The sequence below is a fragment of the Episyrphus balteatus genome, chromosome 4 (assembly GCF_945859705.1).
Source record: "Episyrphus balteatus chromosome 4, idEpiBalt1.1, whole genome shotgun sequence".
NCBI classification, from domain to species: domain Eukaryota; kingdom Metazoa; phylum Arthropoda; class Insecta; order Diptera; family Syrphidae; genus Episyrphus; species Episyrphus balteatus.
Genome location: NC_079137.1, coordinates 55058726 through 55077204, shown reverse-complemented (window position 1 = coordinate 55077204; position 18479 = coordinate 55058726). Strand labels below are relative to the sequence as shown.

Below are 18479 nucleotides of genomic sequence, written 5' to 3'. Positions count from 1 at the left end.
AACAACGATTATAAATAATAGCCCTAAACACTAAATTTGATTATTAGTAATCCCGATGCAGAGACCGACCAAAACGCTTTTGACAATTTTTTTATTTGAAAACTACAACTTAACGTAAACATTAAACAACGTAACGTTAACATCATGTCTCAGTTCCACCTCCGTTGGCAATTATTTTTCGCTCAACCTTTCACCCACCCACCCACACACATGCAGCTGATTTTCTGTCAAAAATTTTGACAGCTGCTTTTTATCGCACCAGCGACTGTCTGTGTGTGTTAAAATCAAAATAAAAAAATTATTAATTTTGATAATTTATTGAGGTCTGCCTTCTTTTATTGTCTGGTGCTGTGGTGCATTTTTTGCTTTTTTTTTGTTTCAATTTTTTCCCTCTGTAAAATCTGTAATGCGACTTAACTACTAAGCACACAAATTAGAAAATTAATACAAGAAACAAATAACAATTCAATCAATATGGATTTTGTTAGACCAATTCTAAATTGTTTGTCAAAATTCTGCAGTTGTATCAACTGTGCAGAAGATCTTGGTACTCAGGTATGACAAATATATATTCCAAATGATTTCCTTAAAACAATAGAAACCGATTTATAATTAATTTAGGGTTTAGAACCAAACGAACGCACACATTTGCTTGTTGATCCAGTCAACAATAGTCCTGCTTTGCGTCGAACAAATTCCGACAATTTAAGTAATGAATATTCACAATCTTTGCCAAAAAAGGATGAGCAGAATGCTTTGAGTCGTCTTGTCCAAAATACAGAAGTGTAACTATATTTTTCTTCTATTATAAGCTTACTTCTTCTACTTAAATTGTTTAATTTCGTTTAGAAATATGATTGATGTTGGTGCAATGGATTCACATAACATAGAACATCAAGAATACAACGATAGAATAAAATTGTATAACCAGCGTTTAATGCAGCAATGGAATACGGTTCAGCATCCTGGAATAGTGCCAATGGGTATGGTCTTTATTATTCTATCAAAACTGCCTTTTTTTTCATAATCATAATCTAGTTAATATTAATCATTTTCATTTAAAAAAAAACGGGTGAAATCGGCTAACGCAATAGTCGATAGTTTATGGTCAAAAAACGACAATTTTGCTCCATAAATCGTCGATTTTGATAATCAATATTTCTTCAAGTAATATACCCGAATTAAGTACAACTCGATTTTAACAAAAAATTAAAAGTAATAAAACATACCTACATCTAATTTCTAAATTTAGAATTGAGTTAGAAGCAGTTCACCCGTAACTAAGTCGATTTTAAAATCATATTACTTTTTACTTGCGATATAGGTACTATATTATATACACTCCTTTTCATCAGAATAGGTACACAATTTTTCAAATGTTCATTAATCGTTTGTCCCCAATAATGGTGTGTGACCTAACAAGGTTTTATTATTTTTTGATAGTTAAATATGTTAGGGAAAGCAACGGCTAAAATTATTTCAAAATGGACCATAACTTTCCAATTGTTTTTCTTGTAAAGTATTTTTTGAGGAAAAATGTACTTATTTTTTTCTTCATCAAAATAGGTACACCCATGTTATCTTTAATGTTTTTGTGGATTTCAGGCAAATTTACCATTAAAACAAATAACTGCACTTTCCTTAGTCTAATTTAATAATCATACTAACATTTTGAAAAACATGGGTGGATTAAAATCGCTAAATGTTGGCAAAAACACCTTAAGAAATAAAACATACAACGAAGGATCCACCAGTACTGGTATGGTTAAAAAAAATTACGAATTGTTAATATGCTCTATCCAGACTTCACATAAAAACATTCTGGGGATAAAAAAAAACGAGTAAAAAAAAATGCAAAAAAACACTCTTAGACGAGTAAATTTTTGCATGTGCTACCAGTTTTGGTGGATTAACGACAAAAATAAAATTGAAAAACAGTTGTTATTTGTAATTTTAGGGCAGTAAATAGAATGGTCATAGGTCCCAATCTTCTAAAATGGCTGAATTTTGAAAAGACATCATCACTAAACCAAGAACAGAGTTGTATGCGTTTAAGGTTTTTTAAAATAACTTACCACATGAAAAGTTGAGTGGTGTTTCTTGTTATTTTTGGATCAACGAACATTTAATTTTGATGTCCTTGGTGAGTTTAACTATCAGTTTAACATTCTGTGAAAGGAGAAACCATTTTGAGACCAACTTCATTGTTAAAAAAGAAGTGTTAAGGCATGGAAGAAAGTAATCTACTACAATAATACAAATAATGAATTTCAAAAGTGAAGAATGGTCACAATTATTTGTAAATAAATATTCAAGAAACTTTTTCTTACTGATAAAATTTGTGATAGTCGATTTTAAGACAAAAATATTTCCTAGTCCACCATTTAACAATATAGGGAAGAGATTCAGATAGATTGCATATAGAGATTTAACAATTTAATTCCTAGACAGTTTTGTTTTTTTTTTTTTTTATGAATAAAAACGCCACTATACAAAAAATAAAATAAGTAAAATACATTTTTAAGAAGAAATTGTTTTAAATTCATTTCATAGACCACTTTGACATCATTCTCTATGTGTACCTATTCTGATGAAACAAAAAAATAACTCAGTTTTTCGATGTGAAATGCTTTGCCATAGAGAAACAAGAAAAATAACCACATGTTTTGAATTATTTTTTTTTGCTGATTCTGCTAACAGTGACTTGACATCAAAAAATTATTATTTTTCCTACAATGTAAGGAAAAAACGAATACTGAACATTTGAAAATTTGTGTACCTATTCTGATGAAAAGGAGTGTATCAAGTTATGCATTCGTACAAAAAAAAGTTGAGATAACATTTTTCCATGACATAACGATGGCAGAGAATGCCAAAAAAGTGGGTCCCGGAAGTCCGTCTGTCTGTCTGTCTGTCTGTCTGTCTGTCAGTCTGTCTGTCTGTCTGTATACGAAACTACAGCCTAAACGGATAGACCGATTAATGTCAAACTTCGTGTGTAGCGTTATTTGGCGACTCACCAGAGGGGTTTTTGGAATTAATTTTTTTGGACCAAAACTAACGGTACTTGTCATATACCGATTTTAGTAAAGTTGAAATTGCTCAAAAACGGCTCCAACGATTTTGTTTAAAAAATTCAAATGTAAGTTTTAAGGCAAGGTCTATCTTCTAATGAAATTTTTTTTTTTTTTTAAATCATTATTAACGGTACCTGCCATAGAACCGTTTGTTTTTAATCAGATTTGCTCCGAAACCGCTTATTCGATTTCAACGAAACTTTTTGCGAAGAAGCATTTATATAATTTTAATATAAGCCAAAAATTATAATTTTTTGGAAAAAAGTTTTAAAATAAAATTGGTATGCCATTTTGTAGAAATTACTAATCAACATCTAAAAACAAAATTTCAAAAAATTTCAATGTGCCGTTTTCAAAAATTTGAATTTAAAAAAAAAAAAAATCCAAAAATTATTTTAATTGAAATTTTATTAATTATTATTAATTATTAATAAAATTAGTTTTTTAAAAAAACGGCTCTAACGATTTTGAAATTTTTTTTTTTTCTAAAAATGCATCTTAATACAGTAGTCCCTCGATAATGTGAATTACCGATAATGCGAATTTCTCTAAAATGTGAATACCCAAAAATTTTCATTGTCATCTCTGTAATGTGAACTTCGAAAATTTTTAGACTCTATAATGTGAATTTCCTTTGCAAAAGCTTGCATGTTTTTCGTGCACGCAATCTTTGTATAGGTCTGAAAAGTGGGTAACTGTTATTTGTCTAGACATTTCTTAAGATATTGATGCAGCTGCAGGCTGGAGATTTTTGTGCTAACATTTTTTATCTTTTTATATGAAGTCTTTTTTTACGTTTTTTTTTATGAAGAATTTGTTTTAAAGATTCTTATGATTTTTTTTCAGTTTTTGAAATGGAGTGTACTCGTTATTACTTGTTTTTTATTGATTTTTTTCTAAATTCAATAAATGCTTAAACTGAGCTAAAAATAACTGTGATATTCATTGGTTTTAAGAATGTTTTAATCAGTTAAATGACAATTGGAAAAAGTTCCAGTAATGTGAATCCCTCTAAAATCCGAAAACGCCTTGTTTTAATTAGTTCACATTATCGAGGGACTACTGTATATCAATCAAAACTGCATACTGGTTTTGTGGGGCAATTTGATTTCAGATTGTTTTTTATTTTTTTTTTTAACGAATTTTGTTTTTTTTTTATTTATTTTTTTTTTACCTATTGTAGTACCTACATTTCCCAAAGTTCTATATAAAAAGTCTTAAAATTTTAAGCAACTTGAACTCTAAGATCAAGTTCGTGCGACCCAGTCGTGCATTTTATTTAATTTAGAAGTGAGATGTACCTATGTTTTATTTTTTTGTTAAAATCGAGGTTTCGCTTTATGCGGGTCTATTACTAAGGGCTATAATAGCTAACTTATTATCAGAAGTTGATTGGTCATGCCAAATTAAGTGTTTGAATGTTAACTCTATGATTTTTGAATTTTATAATGTTTTATTTGATTTTTTTTTCTTCAATCTGTACCTCTTGCCATTGTTAAATCGAGATTGTGTGTTTCAGATTGGAAAGATAGTCAAATTAGGAGCATTAAAAAATCGTAGAAATAAATGTTGGTCAAAAATATGTGTATGTGATGCCAGAGATAACTTTAACAGAGTTTCAAGTTGAAAGTAGGTAACTAGACTCTAGAATATGGTTGAAAATCATGGAAATGGAAAATTTGATGTCCAGACATTTTTTAAATCAAAATAACATTCAATTAAAGGTTTTATCTCATTTACCATCTAGGATATAGATATGTTTCGGTTAGAAAAGTTTCCATTTATTTTTTATTGCATCTAATAAACTCAAAAAAAACCTTCCCGGACATGTCCATAACTCGAAAACTGAAATAAAATTGGCTTAAAAACACATTATTTTTAATATTTCCAATTATGATATTTCACTGAAAGAGTATAGTCCAATAAACTACGCAGTGACAATGATTTCATTCTAAGTAAGAAATTCTCTATTCCTTTGGTAATGTAAGAAAGTGCGCACTTTTTTACATTACCAAAACAATTTTTGAGCATTTTTACAGCATTTAAAAATACAGAATGTTTAAAACAGAATTTTAAATTACAGTATTTTGATCATACAGTATTTTGTGCATACAAAATTTTGAAATACAGTATTTTGACTTATAGTATTTTGAATACAGTAATATGACATAAAGTATTCTGACCCCAACCCACTGAAACCTGTGATAAATTTGACGAAAATTGTTAAGACTTTGATTTTTTAAAACTCTTGACTAATATAAACTTTGACATTAATATTGACAACATTGCTAAGTTTACATATATCTAATCTTGACGAGAATTTTTTACCCGGTCCTTATGTTATAGGTTAGGTTAGGTAAAAATGGTTGTCAAAAGGACTGACACACTTAGACCACTTATTGGTCCGTTGTGATACCATGATTTTGCAAGGAAATTCCTCACTAATTAAACCAGTTGGAGCTTTTAATGAAGCGGTGAATGTTGACGATGTCAATATTAATAAATTCACTTGTATCTTCTAAGAAATATTTTTCCAAGTATTTCTTACGTCTACTAGAAAGGGCGGGACATAAGCAGTCCTTATGGTATACCCTGTATCATTTTAAAGAATTGTGCAAATCAACTGGTGTCACCTTTTACTGTACTGTTTCATTTATCGTCATTGACGCCTAGTGTACTTCCATGTACATATGTAGTTGGAAGAAATTATTTATAAAATTTTTGCACAAGAAAGGCAGGAAAAATAAATTCAAAAATATAGGCCAATTGCCAAATTATCGGTTATATCTAAATTATTCGAGGCTTTTATTTGTGAATTTCTGTGTTTCTATGTTAAGTCTATCACTATCCCGAATATACACGGTTTTAAGAAGGCTAGTCTGCTGTGACTTTTCTTTATGGAGTTTGCCGAGAACTATATTGATTCGTTTAAAATTAAAAAAATTCAAGATTTAAAATGAGACCATGATACTTTTAAGAAAAAATATTTATGATTAAAAGAGAATCACGCAAATTTTCTAATCCCTACCTAACAAAACAACTTTTTATGACATTTGCTGGTCCCATTCTTGAGTACTCTTGCCACGCTATTATGAGTGGCATATAGAAAGATAAAAACGGGTCCAAAAAAGAATTGTACGATTTGCTTTAAGGGGTTTAGGATGAGAAAATTCTTATGTTATATGTAACTATCGTACTAATTACTAATGGACTACTGTTGTCCATCATATGGTGCTGTTGGCGTAATAAATAACTTTTCTGTAGGATGTGAGAATTTCTCCGATCATATGCCCCTTATAATTAAATTAAATTCATCAGAAGTGATAACTAACTATCATAGAAAAGAACTTTTGCCTAGACTTAAATGGCGCGATAGTCTGAAAGCAACGTATACTTGCAATCTAGATTCAACAATACAAAATATAGTTATAGCAAATTCCTCAGTAGATTCAAGATGTCACGCAATCAAAAAATGCATATACAGTGCAAACAGTGCAAATAATAAACGACTTTCAAATTTTGAGCCAAAGAATCCATGGTTTGATACTGCTTGTTATTACGCGAGAAAAGAAGTATTCAAACATTTGAAAATGTATAGGAAACATAACATAGATTTGTTTAAAAAAAATTATCAAGCATCAAACAAAAAATACAAGCAACTATGTCTATCGAAGCAACGCGAATATTATGAAAACATTGCGAGGCAACTTTCATTAGTTACAGCATCGAGTGACTGGTGGAAGCTGGCTAAAATAATGCGCGGTAGTAATAACTGTACGAAAACGGATATAACGGCAATTGAGTTCAAAGCTCATAGAAATAGAAAAACTACAACGGTTTTTTGTAAAAAGATGTTTCTTTCTGCCAAATAACACACCCAACTATGCAATCAATATAGAAACCGGACTTCCCAAGGCCTTTCTTACTACACTAAATTGCACTTCCGATACATTCAAAAAGTATACACTCTTCCTGAGAACAGATTAACACGTAAACTGTCAAATATTATCATCAGGAAACAAATATTTTGTTCAAGTGAATGGTCCACAATCTTCAATCAAGTTGGAATTGTTTTCAATTGGTCCGCAAAGTCTGAGTGGAGTAAAATGCACATAGAAGTTTGCTCTAAACTTAGAGAAAAACACTGGATAGAACACACACAACGAGCTACACAATCACAATTTCACGACGAGTACTGCAACCTTAAATACATGGAAGTTCCAAATTATTTCAATGCTCAGAACTCACGGGAGATGATTAGTTTGGTTTTCAGGTCTCGATGTGGACTGCTCAATCTTAATGCAAGAGCATTCAACAGAGAATCTGTAGGCATTTGTACAATCTGTAATCTCGATGCAGCCGAAAATACATACCATTTTGTAGGAGTCTGTCCGATATTCAAGACGTATAGAAAGAAGTTTCTAGGCAGTGAGCATCTTAATCGTGATCATTTTCTTAATATTCTCAATGGACAAAATTATACCAATCTCTACAACTTTCTTAGAAATGCACTACGTTATCGAAGTTTAATTATAAATGAGTATTCATAAAAAATCGCTAAGCTAAAACTAATTATACAAATTTATTAAAACTCTTTACCTGACAGGCAACTTTATAAGTTATTGTCATTAAATTTAAATTTTAAAGTTAAGAAAACTAAATTAACTATGTATATATTTCTTGGAAATAAAATTTTTATCTATCTATCTATCGTACTAATTACGAACGATTTTTTTCATTTAAATAAAATGTTTAATTTATTTAATTATTAAAGTTATAAATATAGCAACTTGTTTGACCAATCAGTTAAATTCTCGCACAATTTTAATCAAATTTTTATTAGATACTTTAATTTATAATTTTATTATTAAAAAACCTATGTACTATGTAATTGAAGCTAGTATTTAGTTGTGCTTAATAAATAAATAATTATCTTTTGCAGGTTTCCTCAAGGATATACCAAACCCAGAATACTATTTGACTTCTGTTCCAATATCTGCCGTAGATCTTGCCCAAGTATACATAATTCTATCTTAAAAAACCTTATTGAGTTTATTTTCTTAATTCTTTGTTGTCTTTCCAGATCAAATCAGCTGTTAGTAAAGCAAAAGTTGCAGTTAATGATATAAGAGTTGAACATAATGAAGATATTGTGGTGCCTTTTCGTATTCCCTAGACTTTAAGTGAACAAAGAGCTTTTCTTTTGAATATGTTCACAGCGACATCATTTGAATTGGCTTGAATTCATATGGAAACAAAAAACAAATCACCTATCAATTTTTATGTTTATTCTTTTTTCTTTAAAAATGATCACTACACTCTCTCTTTTAAATTTTGGGTTTAAACTAGTTAAGCAAGTGCATTATAATAAAGAAGCGCTCATGTTGATACATATTCTAACAATTTTTGTAATTTTAAGAAAAAAAAGAAATAATCTGGAAACTTTTGTCAAAAAAAAATAGCACGTACCTATTTTTTAAGTTACAATAATAACGCTGGCTTGCTTACGTATATATAACAGCAAAATACAAAAATAATCACAATTATAATTATAACTTACCCCTTCTATTACTCTTTCTATTGGAATAACAACAACAACCAACCAACATACACTACAACACTTATCAGTTCCATCATCCTATATCCTTCCTATATTGTTAATCTATATAATTTACAGTAAAAAAAACTTAACATTTATGATTATTAATCGAATTAACTATGTGAAAAGTAATAAAATCCCTTTATTAACAAAAAAAAAGTTTATTTGTTTGTCGGAATGGTTTTTTAATATAATTTTCTAAGAATTTCGAAAAAAAAAACAGTCACAGAGCCCGTTCGTAATTGAATATTTTGTACAAATTGTCACTACGACCGGTGTGTTTTTTTGTAGAAAATTTCCGATACGAATGAAAGTCGTGACAAAATCGTTTTTTTTTTTTTTGTCATTAAGAAACTGCTTTTGATCCATTTTGAAAGAGCATCGGCCGATAGCTGTGTTTGGTTGGACTACTAGGATGCGCCCTACGCACAGTGGGCTGATCCAATATTTGGACTTTAAGTAAAATCTTCAATTTGAGGCAATTGAATGAAAGAAAATCCGAGGAAGCCTTCACGCCAAAAACACCGTCTTGGATAAAATACAGCACGACCGACTAAGCTGGTACTGTCATGTACAAAGAAGAAACCATGAGAACCCAGTTCAAAAGGCGATCGCATGCGACGTTCCAACGCAATCGCGAAGAAGAGGCAGGCCTAAGAACTCATGTAGAAGACAAATGCATCAACAACTGCATTCAGTTGGCCTTAAACCATTCAAAACCGGGAGGCCTAAGAGGCAGAGAAAAATATTAAACAATAAGCCATACAGCTGAAATTCATCTAAATGGTGTCAAAAATTTTACACGGGCTTAACTATTTAACCCAATTCACACACGGCCTTAAGCTCAAATACTAGAGGTGATAAAATAAATTTGTAAACAGTTTTGAAATCAGTAGGTACACTTGAGTCAGAAAAAAAAAAAAATAAAAAATTAAAATCACTTATAGTTCTTACTCGCGACTTAAAATTCAAAGTCGTCATCTGAATTTGAGCCAGATTTTAAGCACTTGAGAGAGTTACTCGAAGAGTGAAGAAAACTAATCGCTTGCTTAAATTTTATCTTATGAATACAAACTGATGAAATCCAAAAATAAGCACTGAAATTGAGCATAGCTTGATAAAATTGCTTGTATTTGAGAAAAATTTTAATTTGAGTGACGACTATGAATTGTTGTATCATTGATATAAATTAGAACAACTACAATTTTTGTAAGGTTTTTAACCCTTTCGGACCCAGCGTTACTCTCATGTAACATTTTTTTTTTTTTTTAATTCATAAAAATTATTAAATCAAACAATTTTTTAGGTTTAAGTGAAAGATAATAATGCCTAGTTACTGGATTATTACAAAAAGTTAGTCAAATATCATACCTTTATTTTTTTTATCGAAAAAGGGACTGAAATTAATTTTTTTTTTTTGCAAAAATTTTTTTTTATATAAGGTCATAATTTTGAAAAAAAGATATAAAAAATCTTAATGCAGAAAGTGTTTTGTTTTTTTGCTTAGAAGAAGAAGCATTCATTATAATTTCATAAAAAGTTAATTTCTCAGTTCTCCGACTTCACTGGTCTGCAAGGAAATCCTCCTTTAAATAAACAGCCCTATTCTGCTATCCATCGGGGGGAAAAATCGCTAAATATTCACCAATTACCATTCTGCTATTCATCGGGGGGAATCCAAACTCACGTCGGTAATATCGGTAATGTTGTTCAGTATTCCACTAATCACGTGAATGAACTTGCTCCATACATTTGCAATCCGCATAAAAAATGTTGCGGATCTGTCACTTTTGTTTGTAAAAATAAATTCACCATCGTTGAAATTAAGCAAAATGCCACTTTTCATAAATTTTTAATTATTTCTTAACATTTAATCGGCTGCTTTTATTTTTTCTATGCAAATAAACACAAACAAAAAATTTTTTTTTCCTTTCAATTTACTTCGTCGCCATTTTTTTTTTTAATTTGACGTTCACCTGGACGTCAAATTGAGGGATGATAATGCAGTTTACCCGATGGATAGCAGGATGGCAAGGTAGAGTTAAAGTGAACCGAATGTGTGAATCGGATCTGAGATTCACGGGAACAGCAGAATAGGGCTGAAAACTATATTTTTCTAAAGGATTTTTGTATGCTGATTCCGAATCTGAAGTCAGAATTTACCTAGCACGTCACGTTTTTAAATATTCCCGTTAGAAAATCTCAAAAACCCATTTTTTTTGCTGTTTTCGAAGAAATATTTTGGCACAATGTAATCTTTTTCAATTAAAATTGATACGGTTGATGAGAGAACTTATTTTTTTCTTTCAAATTCAATTTCAATCTTCTCAATATCTCTTTTCTTCTCCGAGATATCTTAATTTAAGTAAGTTTAGTAGGTTTGGCATATCTTCCCATAAAGAAACTGATCTCTAAAAATTAATATATCTTTCTCCCTAGAACAAAAGTATACTTTTCGGTCAGCTCAGGTTTTTGAGATAAAGTAGTTTTTTTGAGATTTTCCAAAAAAAAAACTTTATTTTGTGATACTTTAATGCGAATATCTTAAAATCCTGACGTGATAGAATTTTTTTGACTTTGGATTCCAACTCAGCACATCAAAAACTATAAGAAAAATGTTTTATTGTTTCTAGGAGAAACAAATCTGAAGCTTTACAAGGCAGTTTATCGAATGGCTTATTACAAAAAGATATTTCTAAATAGAAAAATGGTATATAAAATTACAAAACACGTACAAATTTTGTTTGATGTATTTTATTTTGGTTTTCTTTACATATTTGACTTTTTAAATATAATGAGTATTGATATTTTACATTTTCCTTAATAAAGATGCTTTTGTTCATGTAGGATTTACTAAAAAGTGAAGGATTTAAAAATCTCTGCTTTTTTTGTCAATCAGTATTTTAAAAAATGAGTAAACATGAATGTAAAATGAACAAATTTGGTGCTTTTTTTGGTGATCATAGGCAGTGCATGTTTGGTACATGGTACATAAGGTACAAAACATTAGTTTTGCTATTTATTATTTTGGAAAATTACTTTTTGCTATTCATATTTCTTAGTTGTGATGTTTTTGACCCGACAATACCGAAAAAAACATTTTCTAATATTGATTTTCATAGCTTGGGTTCGAAAGGGTTACAAAAGTAGACATTTCTAGAAAATTCATTGATTGGTTTTTAATCTAAAAATCTCAAATGTTTATTTTGTTTTTTTTTTCTAAATTTTTGCACAAAAATGTGAGTTGGTTAAACAGTTAACGAGAAAATTGGAAATCAAGAAAACGGTTCCATAGCAGGTAAAAATATTTTTTTTTTTTAAGTAATAATTTACGAATAATAATTTTCAATAGTACATGTATTTAAAAAAAAAAAATCGTTAGAGCTATGTATTTTTGAGAAAAACATTTTTTTAAATTTTTGTCTATATGGCAAGGGCCTACTTTTAAATTTGATCCTTATAAAAAAGTTCCATTTCCCTTCTAGAAAATTACCCACTTTATATTTTAATTATTTTTTTTTACTAATTAATGTTTTCATTTGCGTTTTGTACTCTATTAATTTAATTTTTTTTATAGAAAAAAAAAATGTCTTCTTAAAAATATGTCAGTTTATGAATTTTATTTTGTCCATAATATTGCTAACTGACCAGCCAGTGTTTACCATATTAACTAGAATTTTAACTAAAACACTGATTTAATTTTAAATTTTATTTTGTTTTGGATTTTTTGTTTTGTCTTGCTAACAACTCTTCTTGCAATTTTATCATTTTTGCACGTTTTTTGGCCATCGTACTCGATTTTCTGTACCACTTTATGAATTTCTCCCATACCTTTAGGTTGGAATTGATTGAATATGTACCAATCCTTTGCAATAACTAAGAAAAAATTCATTATAAATACCTTTAATTCCAATGGAAATTCAGGAATATCTTTTTCCAAAAAATTTTCTAAAAACTCCATTGGCTCTAGCGGTCTCTTAACCAATTCCATTCTACGTCTTAAATTTAAAACTTCTTCAATATTATTCATAACATCACCAGAAACATAATCCCGAGTAACCAGAGTCAAAGCTGAAAAATCAAAATCTCGTGGAATGGCTGGAAATTGTAAAGTAACATTTCGACGTAAAATAAAATTTGTTGCATATTCAGTTTTTGGAACAAGAAGAATTTTTTGAAATAATTTCTTCATTTTTCCATTTGCCGTCCATGGAGCATCTGTGGTGCCAAGAAGTAAAACTTTGTCTTCTTTTTTGATGGATTTCAAAATTGTTTTTTTTAATTGTGATTGTAAAAGTCTTGGACATAAATCGACAAATTCAGGAGGAATTTTTTTCCAAAACACTCGATGCACATCTCGAAGGAAGAGTATTGTTGGTTGTAAGATTTTGGCCATTTTCAATATTATATGTAGAAAGTATTTTAAATTTGATTGATATTGGACAGTGTTTTCGGGACTGATATCGAGCACAACAGCATCTAAATAAGTTGGGATTAGAAAAGGATTTGAGAAAAAATTTAATTTTCGAAAACTCGAAATGATTTCAAAATTTTAAGACCTCAACCTTGTTTTTGAAAAAAAAAAAAAAATAAAAATACCAATTTCAGTGGCCAAAATATCACATAAAAGCTTTTTGCCACTATTTGTTGGCCCAACAAGACAAATTGATTTAGGTTTCGTTATATTTAAAGGACCCATTCCAAGGACATACTCCATCAAAACGTCTTTAATTTCACCTTGATAGGGCGGAGTGTCTCTGGAAAATCAAAGTAGTTCAAAAAGATAAAATCACTTTCACTGATTTTTTTTTTACTTCATTTGTATATTAAGGATATCAAAAGCACAGTGATTCCGTTCGCCAATGAAATAATCAAAAGTTTTTCTTGGATATGTCTTAACAATACCAGCATCTTGAAGTTCATAGAATAGTGATTCTATTGAACGATCAGCTGTGAGATCTTTTGCAACTTTCTTCTTTTTACCCTTTTTAGCTTTGGGTTTTTTCTTCTTAGGAGCTTTGTATTTCTTTTTCATGTCTTTGGCTAAGGCTTTTTGTAGAAGTTCAAATTCAAGTCTTGAAAATGGAAAAAAATTAGGTTCTTTTGGATGTTTTTTGAATTTTTAAGAACCGAACAATAGCTTTAGATCTGCTTTTACCTCATAAGTTCATCTACTGTCAATTGTAGTTCCTGGTGAATTTCCGAATAATAATCTGATGTTATCCAATTCTTAATGGGTTCATGATTTCTATTTAACTTTTCATCAATATCTTGCCATTGTTTCTTGTACATTTCAATTGTATTTTCGATTTGAGCTTAAAGTATAGAAAAAATGTACATTTATGTAGAATATAAAGGTTTTAGAATAGAATAATATTAAGACAATTGTACTTGAAAAAGTTATAGCTTTAAGGATAAATAAGAATTGAAAAAGTATAGACAAAGTGGTAGACAACTTAAAACGAAAACTTTGTAACTAGAAGTAGATTATCTTGAAAAAGACAATTTTTCTTAAAAGGTTATTTCAAAATCATACCTCGCTGATTTTTATCTTGTGAAAGAATTTTTAATTACTTTTCACCATTTTTGTTAACGGTTAGTATTTAAAAAGTTTAAAATCACAAATTTTAAATCACAAATGTGCTTTGTGTCTAACTTTTATTTGAGAGGAAAAATGCTTACAAATAAAAAAAAAATCATAAGGTCACTGTGGCGTATGTGTAATATTTTTTTTTCTTTTACGAAGAAAATAATGATAATGCAATGTCTCTAAGGCCCAATTTATTCACTCTCCATTAAATTTAAAGTCGCCATTTAAAATGGAAAATTTTAAAATTTGTATGTGATTTGAAAGATTTTAAATTTTTAATGGCGACTTTAAATATAATGGAGAGTGAATAAATTGGGCCTAAAAGTGTTTAGATGGCCTTTTAAAATTAAAGCAGAAATCTATATCTAGTGTTTTCAATAAGTTTTTTCAACTCTAGATTTTTGTATTTGTTGCAAAAAATGAACAAAAAACTTTTAGTTGGAAGTAATTGAATGTCAATGTCCAATCAAAAATCTAAATGAAATAAAACAAGTAAAACCTAAAAGCAAAAATGTAAAAACAAATGATTTTCTCTGTTCATAGTTAGTGTTGGAATTTTTGTAAAATGTTTAAATTTTAAAGAGGTCTTAATTCGTTAAATTCGAAATTTTAATAACCAAATTTTTATGATTCGGAAATCCTGTTGGTCCGGTTTTGTCAACACAAACAAACTTTTAGTTTTCAGTTATGAATAAAGTCTAAAGAGTCCTTTCTTTTGATGTCTCATTCGATAAATTTGGAGAACATTTTTGAAAATTCTGAATTTTTTGACAAAGGGTACCCCTTGGATAATTTTCAAAAATCTTGAAAAACTAAATTTGTAATTTTCTTAGCTGAATGCATAGGCCTGTGCACTGTGAATTCATAACTGTAAACCAAAACATGTATCGGGACTTCGATCCGAAAATATCGGCTTCCGAAAGAAGGGAAAACATAATTTTTCTATTCTAAAAACTTTTGGTTTTCAGCTATGAACAGAGTTTAAAGAGTCCTTTCTTTTGATGTCTCATTCGATGAATTTGGAGAACATTTTTGAAAATTCCGAATTTTTAGACAAGGTACCCCTTGGATAATTTTCGAAAATCTTAAAAAAATAAATTTGTAATTTTTTTAGCTGAATGCATAGGCCCGTTCACTGTGATCTCATAACTGTAAACCAAAACTTGTTTCGGGACTTTGGTCCGAAAATATCGGCTTCCGAAAGAAGGGAAAAAAATAATTTTTCTATTTCAAATAATTCATGATTGTGTAAACGCGAACTCCTACAAACTTTTGGTTTTCAGTTATGAATAAAGTCTAAAGAGCCCTTTCTATTCATGTCTCATTCGATAGATTTTTTTTTTTTGAAAATTCCGGATTTTTAGACATGGATAATTTTTCAAAATCTTAAGAAAATAAATTTGTATATTTTTTAGCTGAATGCATAGGCCTGTTCGCTGTGATCTTATAACTGTTAACCAAAACTTGTTTGGGGACTTCGATCCGAAAATATGGGCTTCCAAAAGAAGGGGACAAAAAATATTTCGATTCCAAATAATTGAGCAACCCGAACTTCTACAAACTTTTGGTTTTCAGTTATGAATAGAGTCAAAAGAGTCCTTACTTTTGATGTTTCATTCGATGGATTTGGAAAAATTTTTTGAAAATTGGATAATTTTCGAAAAAAATTTTCTCAGAAGTATATAATACAAAACTTTTATCATTAATTTCTAATAATTCAATAGAGCAAAAAACCTCACCAATACTTTTGCTCCTTTCCATTTCATCTTTCAAATCAAATATTCCAGCAGCCTTTAATTTGGCTCTTCTCTTAGCAATTGCTTGTTTTTCTTTCTTCAGTTTTTCTTTTTGTTTTTTCTTCAATTCTTTGGCTTTTTGCTTAATCTTTTGTTTTTGTTCCTTTGTTAGTATTTTCTCCTTAAGTTTATCTTGATATTCAAAGACATTCATTGTTTCACCTCTAACTAATAATAAAGTACCGCCTTTCACTTCATCAGGATATGGATGAAAGGTGCCTAATTTGTCATAGCTATATGAAACAAAAAAATGAGTTCAAATCGGAACAAAGGTTCTTATTTTCTTACAATTCTCTAAACCATGCCCGAATATTATCAGATATATCTTCCATAATCCATGGCCCCCTAACTCGAAGTATTCTTGATCTTTCATCTTCACAAAACTGGATGAATTCATCGTCATATTTTTCTTTAAGAAACCTATGTTTTGCTGCTTCCTGAACTCGTTCTAAGTAGGACTTTATTTTCTTTGATTTCGGTTTAAAATTTTGACACATTCCGTAAATAATTGCTTTTTTATGTAACAAAGTTTTATATCTTTTACGTTCTCTATAACCTCTCCAAAATGTTTGAATTTTAAGAGCTGATCGAATTCTAAAATTTTCTACAAACTCTTCAAAATTTATTGCAATTTCAGATTCTATCGATGAATGTTTAAAAACTATAAAATTCATTTAAAAAACAATGTCAAAATACCTCTTTCGAAATCCGATAATTTACTTTCATCGGACGATGAAGATTCTTCAATTTCTGATTCAACTTCTTGTGCTGAAAGCTCTTGATCTTCATCAAATGATGACAAAGATGATTCACTGTCATTTTCTTCTTCGGCTGAAATTTCATCTTCAGAAAACCTTTTAACTTTAGCAGAAATTGGCTTAGCGTAGTAATTGAATGTCCCAATATCCTTTTTCTTTGTGTAATAATTGTGGGTGAAGTCATATTTGATCATTTTGTCGTCTCGCATTTTTGGCTTGTACACTTTTGGATTGTATCGAATATTGGTTAATAATACCCTTGCAACACGAGCTCGTTCATGAGCTTGAATTAAAGTCACAGCATCCATTAATTCTTTCTTTACTGGATCAATTTTGACTTCAATTTTTTCTCGCATTCTAGCATTGGTTTTTTCCGTTCTTTTCAATGAGGTTGAATCTTCCTGTTCTTTTGACATTGAATCCTTTTCAATCCTTGCTTTTTTGATAGTTATTCCTGTTTTTGTTATTCCTTCATCTTGTCTTAGATTTTCTTCATATCTTTCTGATTCATCTAAGTTCTTTCGAGGACCATAAATCATTTCTTGTACATTCGTTGGGCGCCAGTATGGAAAATACTTTGGTGTCCATATTGTAATATCATCCGGGGTCAATCGTTTTTCAATTAGTGTCTTGTCAACATAGATAAATTCAGAAAGTTCGATATTTTTCAATTCATTTTTTAACTCGAGAAGCCGTTGTGTTGAAGCTTCAACTAGTTGTCTTATAACATCCCTTTTTTGAACTTGAAAAGTATGATGGTAAATGTAACCGAGTTTATTAACAAGTTGAACATAACGAACGTAAACCTCTGCAAATAAATAATGTGTTACAGATTTATCTTCGATGGGTTTAAGCTTTTTGTAAACTTCTTGACGTTTCAAAATATCATCGAGGTCGTTTTGTGTTGCTACCCAAAATTTGTAATTGTAGTCAAAAGACATTTTCAATTGAAGTCTATGAAGTTTGAATTAGAAAATTTAAGTTAAGATCTATTCTTTACTTTGTTTAGTGATTTCAAAGTAGTTAAAACCAAAAGCTTATAATAGGGACGGAGGGCAAGTCGCCTTGGTATAGAAATAGCTAGATATCACACTTTAATGATTGAATATAGCTTTTATGAATATGGTCAGCAGATTAAGAAGTCGAAATTACTAAAAGAAGATGATGAACAAAATACCAGAAGATTTATATGGACTACAACAATCCTGATGAGGTTCGGGATAAAGGCATTAGATAAAGCAGGGATTCATAGGAAAGGATTTATAAAGTTCTTAAAAATATTTTTGTTAAAAGGGTGTTTTTTTTTATGGGTTGAGTTATTTGTGAGAAAGGTATCATAACAGCTGACATACATTTTGTTAATTTTTCAAACTTGGTGAAAAAGTTTTTTTTTTGTTATAAAAACTAAGAATCTACAGAGTCTACGAAATTGTCTTGACTGAAAGGGTGTTTTTTTTTAAGGAAATTATGAAATTCCGAATTAGTTCAACAAAAACTGGTACAAAAATGTTACACCAATGAAAATTGGTACAAATGTTTCATTTACTTCAGAAACCGAGAATCTAAGCATTCTATAAATTTTTCTATATTTTAGGTGAAAGGGTGTTTTTATGGGAAATAAGGGAAATCCGCTATAAGTCCGATAAAATCAATGGTATA

General features: G+C 29.6%; 2 protein-coding genes across 2 annotated transcripts; one reads left to right on the top strand and one right to left on the bottom strand.

The window, feature by feature from the left end:
* The first annotated feature begins 262 nt into the window (after positions 1-262).
* Positions 263-8591, top strand: LOC129919404 (uncharacterized). The gene is made up of 5 exons (XM_056000269.1): positions 263-555; positions 622-785; positions 850-983; positions 8020-8093; positions 8161-8591. Exons 1-5 carry the CDS (start codon positions 475-477, stop codon positions 8251-8253), a joined length of 546 nt encoding a protein of 181 aa, XP_055856244.1. The 5' UTR covers positions 263-474; the 3' UTR covers positions 8254-8591.
* A 3779-nt stretch (positions 8592-12370) lies between these two features.
* LOC129919264 (IQ and AAA domain-containing protein 1-like) lies at positions 12371-17783 on the bottom strand. The gene is made up of 8 exons (XM_056000118.1): positions 16759-17783; positions 16351-16702; positions 16006-16295; positions 13835-13991; positions 13491-13751; positions 13276-13433; positions 12578-13155; positions 12371-12507 (listed from the first exon to the last, which is right to left on the bottom strand). The coding sequence occupies exons 1-8, from the start codon at positions 17759-17761 to the stop codon at positions 12385-12387; spliced, it is 2922 nt and encodes a 973-aa protein (XP_055856093.1). The 5' UTR covers positions 17762-17783; the 3' UTR covers positions 12371-12384.
* Between the last annotated feature and the right edge of the window lie 696 nt (positions 17784-18479).